Source organism: Rhagoletis pomonella, unplaced genomic scaffold (genome assembly GCF_013731165.1).
Source record: "Rhagoletis pomonella isolate Grant_MI unplaced genomic scaffold, Rhpom_1.0 Rhpom_scaffold_09563, whole genome shotgun sequence".
Classification (NCBI taxonomy): Eukaryota; Metazoa; Arthropoda; class Insecta; order Diptera; family Tephritidae; genus Rhagoletis; species Rhagoletis pomonella.
This window is the reverse complement of record NW_023468092.1, coordinates 1-5,710: the sequence shown is the minus strand read 5'-3', so window position 1 is coordinate 5,710 and position 5,710 is coordinate 1. Positions and strand designations below refer to the sequence as shown.

Here is a 5,710-nt window from a genome sequence, read left to right as displayed (position 1 = left end):
TATTTGCGATGAATTTCTAAAATTCCTTCGTAGTGCTATGCCACTATCATCTTCAGTACCACGTTCACGCAGACCGCTCGAACTGCCAGTCATTTGGCGTCTCCAAAGGCACATAAGTGAGCGGCCTGGAATTTAGTATACACTCCACGTCAGCTAGTACAGCCCTTAGAACATATTCTTGAACAGCCTCTTCGCGTAGAATTTCGAAGAGGATAGACTTTACGGAACGAATCATTCTCTCCCATGCTCCACCCATATGCGGTGCGTTAGGGGGTATAAAGCACCATTCGATTTCCGGGTAACGTTGCTCGATGTCGTCTGAAGAGAGCCTTTCCATCTCCATCAGAAGGATTCTGCTCGCTCCGCGAAAGTTCGTAGTATTGTCTGATAGCACACGCCGCGGCACGCCACGTTGGCTTGTGAATTGTTTGAAAACAAGAAGAAAGGCATCAGTTGAGAGCGAATGGCTAATCTCAATATGCACGGCTCTGACGGTGAGACACGTGAAGAGCACGCCCCACCGTTTTTCACCTCGTCTGCCTACCAGCACATCAATAGGGCCGAAATAATCTACGCCCGTATATGTGAAGGGACGTGTGTTCAACGCAAGACGTTCTGGCGGTAAAGACCCCATCTCCGGTGCTTGCGGTTGTACCTTGCGTATAATGCACTTGCAGCAGCGCCTGCCAGTTGACGATACCAACGCCCTTAAAGCGTTTATCCAGTATTTCTGGCGAATCTCGTTCACAACGATTTCGTTATGTAAGTGGTGGTACTTACGATGGTAGAAATCAACGATGAGTGAAGTAACAGGACTCTTGCTTGGCAGAATAATTGGCCTTTTCGCATCAAATTGAATGCCTTCTGCTGCGTCGATTCTTCCTTTAACCCGGAGGATTCCGGCATTATCTAGATAAGGAGAGCATTTAAAAATTAGACTTTTTCGACTCACGCATAATCCTCGTTGTAAGCAGTTGATTTCTTCGCCAAAGGCTTCGAGTTGGCAGTTTAGAATGATCAGGTTCTCAGCGCCTTCGATTGTGGGACACGAAAGGGCTAACTGTAGATGCTTCGATTGTGCTGGCTTCCGCATCAATCTTTGGAGGAAATGCAGAACATTTCTTTGAGCAGCGCGAAATTTTTCCCATTTACTAAATCGCTCGGCTTTTGGCATAATCGTCGATAATGGTAAGTTTGACGTCGGCTCGATTTGAATATGGTGTAGTACTTCAAGAGCTGTGCTGCCGGGTAAGTGCGTTTCAGGCCACATTTTCGGTGGTAAAACTAAAAATTCGGGGGCACGAAACCATCTCGAATCACCATCCATCCGTTCGTATTGATTACACTTTGTGCCTTCATCGGCTACGTTTTCAGCTGATGGCACCCAACGCCAGTCAAAGGGGTTCGACGATTCCAAAATCTCACCTACCCGGAGAGCCACAAATTGATTATATCTTCGAGCGTCTGACCGAATCCAATGGAGGACATTTTTGGAATCCGTCCAAAATATGGTTTTGGTCACCGGCAACGTCACTTCCTGCTTGATGAGTTTTGAAAGGTGAAGACCAATTATAGCACCCATTAGCTCCAGACGAGGTATGGAAACCGGCTTGAGTGGAGCCACGCGAGTTTTAGATGCTACCAACGTACAGCTGACCTCGCCCTTAAGGTCTGCTCTTAGATAGGCGACCGCAGCGTAAGCAGCTTCACTTGCGTCGCAGAAAACGTGCAGCTGAATATTGTGACTAGTGCTGGCATTCAAGTAGCATCGCGGTACACGAATATTTCCTATTTCAGGCAGTAATCGCACCCATGATTGCCACTCCTCCCGTTCTTTAGCGCCAATCGCATCATCCCAATTCACGCCGCTACGCCAAACGTTTTGCATTATGATTTTTGCCCGGATTCAATAAAACCCCAATAATCCCAGGGGATCATAAATCGTCATGATGATGCGCAGAATAATACGCTTTGTGTAGACAGCACTTTCCTCGAAGACCGACTTGTCAAACCTCTCCACGAAAGTCAGTTCATCCGTTTGTGGAAGCCACCACATTCCCAAAAGCTTTTCAACCAAGGTACCTGATTCCTCAAGGCACTTCTCTGCTTGTGTTTTCGAACCTGAAATCGCTTGCTGCACTCTTTCTGAGTTAGAGAGCCAATTGTGCATTTCGAAGCCGCCCTCTCCATGTATATACTTAACTTGTGATGCCAATTCGATCAACTCCTCTTCGTCGTCAGCACTGTGCAACCAATCGTCAACATAGGTATTTTTATGAATCGTGTTGACTGCATGCGCGTATATATTGCTGAAACGCGATGCGTTTTCGTTTTTCACATAGTTTGCCAAAGACGGTGAGCAGGCGGCTCCGAAAGTCATTACCATCATTGCATACACATCAGGTTGCCTCGACCGATTTCCGTTCCGCCATAAAAATAATTGAGACGCTTGGTCCTCATCTCTTATACGAATTTGATGGAACATTTCACGGATGTCCCCTGCGATAGCCACGCGCCGTTCGCGAAATCGCATCAGTGTGCCGATTAGGGACGTTAAAAGATCTGGGCCTGACATCAAATAACTATTTAACGAAACGTTCTCAACCGCAGCGGCGGCATCCCATACGATCCGAGTTTTGTTCTTGTTTTTGTTCGCACCTGTGAAGATGGGTAAGAACCAGGTCTTTTCTGATACGATAGATTCGCCTTTCTTCAGCTTACGGATATAACCTTTTTCTTCGTAGCTGCTAATTTTATTGCTTAAAAAATCCATCAGCTTAGGATCCCGTATCATTTTTTCTTCAAGGCAATTCAAACGCCGCATTGCCATAGGCAGAGAGTTGGGCGTGACTATCTTGTCAAACTTCCACAACAGTCCTGTCTCGTATCTCTTTTCAAGAGGCAGGTATCTAGTTGTGGATCTCATAATAGCATACGCGCGCTCATCTGCTTTGGATTTTAGGGGGTCGTCGGTTTTACATACACCTACCGCTTCTAAAGCGTAGTTAGCTTTAATAATGTCATCCAGGCGTTCTGTGGCAGTGCACGGACAAATATGTAAAACTCTGTTGGAAGTCTCACAAACAGCGCTGACGCGGCCATACACCGCCCAACCTAATCTACATTTAGCGGCAATGAGATGATCGCCTTTAGTTTCTCTCACTTCCAAAGGTACGCCCAGTTTCGCGTTATATATGCCGATCAGAATAGTAGCACGCACAGACTCATAAGGCTTTATCGGCAATTTGTTTAACTGTTTACGAGAATTCAATACCGATTCAGATAGTGTTTGCATGGGAAGGTCGCGGTTTGCCACTGTGCGAACATTACGCAAGGTGTATCGCGACGAATTGTCGCTTGATGAGATGTCAACACTTACCAGTTTTGAAGTTGGATCGGATTGTGTGATATCTCCAGTCCATCTTAAGCAGAGCTCTCGGGACGGTCCTTGCAGGCCTAAACTCGACGCGATGTCACTTTCCAGTAAAGTACATGCTGACCCTTCGTCGACTAGCGCATACGTTTCTATTGAATGTGTCTTTCCATATAACGTGACCGGAACATAACGAAACATTATTTTATTTGATTCTCTTTTAGTATGTAGCATAACAGCAGTATCATTAAGCGCCTTTACATCATCTGCGTGAAGCAAAGCGTTATGTGGTTTTGTACAACCATTGATATCACAACGGCTTTGAGAACGACAATTTTTCAAAAAGTGCTTTTTAAAACATCTAATACACAGTACAGTACACTTCTTACATTTTTGCAAATTATGATCTTCTTGACAATAAAGGCATTGTTGTTGTGGATGGCCCTTCACTTTATTGCTATTATTTTCAACTACGTCATGCACTAGAAGTCTGGACTTCGAGTGTTTTCCTTTTATCTCGCTTACAGTTGTTGTTGCGCTCACAGAGACTACCTGACTACCACACGTCGCTAATTTAAAGAGCCAGTCGTCAAATTTACCTAAATCAGTTTCTGTCATATTTACTACCTGCCTACCCCATTCGAGTTTTAAGTCGCTTGGCAGCTTACTTAATAAATCGGACAGAAGCATTGGGTCGTTTAAGTACGCCGAAAGTCCAATAACATGCATAGTCGAACGGTAGTTCTGGACCGCAAGAGCAAACTGTATAAGAGTTTCTAAGTTGTCGTGCCGAACTGCCGGCTCTTTCCTTAACTTTCGTTGTAATGCTTGGTGTATGACGGCAGGTCTGCCGTATAACATGCGAAGAGTTTCGATGGCTTGTGTTACGGTTGAAGGTGTCATTAGTTTGCCTTTAACTGCTTCTAAAGCAGCACCTTTCAGACAGCGTTGAAGGCGGATAAGATTCTCCGCTTCTGAAAATCCGCACTGCTCAGTCGATTGCTCATAATTAACAATGAATAAAGGCCATTCTTCTGGTTTGCCAGAAAATGCCGGTAACTCTTTATTTACAACCTGCCTGGATGCTATCTGCATTGTGGACAATGTGCAATCGACCATTGGGCCCTGAGAAAGCGAAGCATACCCATTCGCGCCTTGTTGCCTACTGTAGAAACCACCAGGTACATGCGATGGAATCGAAGCGGTGAATATGCCCGTCGAAGAAACTGTCGGAACAGGCGCAGTTATTGGAATTGAGTTCGCATTATAAAAACGAAATTGTTGATTAGCGGGAACTGTGGTTGAGTGCGATGCTTGTTTTGTAGTTTGTACGGTTTGATATGGCGTGGTTTGTGGTGCGCTGAACCCGGCACCTGCTAAGCCGTCGTCATAATGAAGAGTGGTGGAATGGAAGGGGTGACTTGTGCCTAAGACGTGCGTTCGTTGCGTTATAGTGCTTAGAGGAGCAAACTGACTACTAGGTATATAGAAATGAAATGGCTGTGTTGATGTAGATATATACCCTGAACGCGGAGGCATACTAATAGGAACCGTTGAGTTTGCGGGCCACGCAACAGGTGGACTCGAAACAGCTCCATGCGGAGCTTCGGTATCAAATGGATTGTCTGGCGAGAAAATATCTGCTCTTACCATATTAGGTGGTGTAAATACTTGCCTTAGCGCTTGCTAATTTAGTACAGAATCGAATGAAGGATTGCTCTGCCTGATTGTCGTAGGTGCCGCATAACTACCCTCAGTAGCGCAGCTCGCCGGTGCGTTCCCATCTATAGATGTAGCACATTGCGAGCCTTTAGCACCCAGATCTATTGTTGCAGTCACGTTACTTACACGCGCACGTTCCCCTGCCTGTGCGTACCCATCTATAGATGTAGCACTTTGCGAGAAACCATGCGGCGAAAGGTCTGGAACATTTGAGCTGGGTAGCGTACACGTTGTCGCGCCAACACTCGCAGTTAAGGTTAGCTCATTCGATTTGCTTTCGGTATTGTTTGCGCGTGTCGGCGAAAACATCTTTAGAAGATCGACGATATCCAGAGAAGAATATACTAAATTCTTTAAAAGGAATCTTTACGTCACGATAGTCGCAGAGGTTATAATATCGCACCAGTCCTCACACGTGTCAAATCTCTGCACCAAAATATTTTCGGATGTTGAGAATTTTAGAGCAATAGTTTACGCTTCAATGCTCGGAACTAATCCGGTTTATTTATTCAAGAATTTTACAGCACATTGATGAACTTAAGCGAAAATCTAAATTATTTTACATCTCGAATATACATATATGAACATATTTCAGTATGAGCATACTTACATTTG

At 45.1% G+C, this 5,710-nt stretch overlaps 2 protein-coding genes across 2 annotated transcripts; both read right to left on the bottom strand.

The window, feature by feature from the left end:
- Positions 1 to 744: 744 nt before the first annotated feature.
- LOC118756275 lies at positions 745 to 1,888 on the bottom strand. Its single transcript, XM_036491042.1, has 2 exons — positions 953 to 1,888; positions 745 to 909 (listed from the first exon to the last, which is right to left on the bottom strand). The coding sequence occupies exons 1-2, from the start codon at positions 1,886 to 1,888 to the stop codon at positions 745 to 747; spliced, it is 1,101 nt and encodes a 366-aa protein (XP_036346935.1).
- Positions 1,889 to 1,906: 18 nt separating this feature from the next.
- On the bottom strand, positions 1,907 to 5,026 carry LOC118756274. The gene has a single exon (XM_036491041.1). The coding sequence runs from the start codon at positions 5,024 to 5,026 to the stop codon at positions 1,907 to 1,909; it is 3,120 nt and encodes a 1,039-aa protein (XP_036346934.1).
- Positions 5,027 to 5,710: the final 684 nt, after the last annotated feature.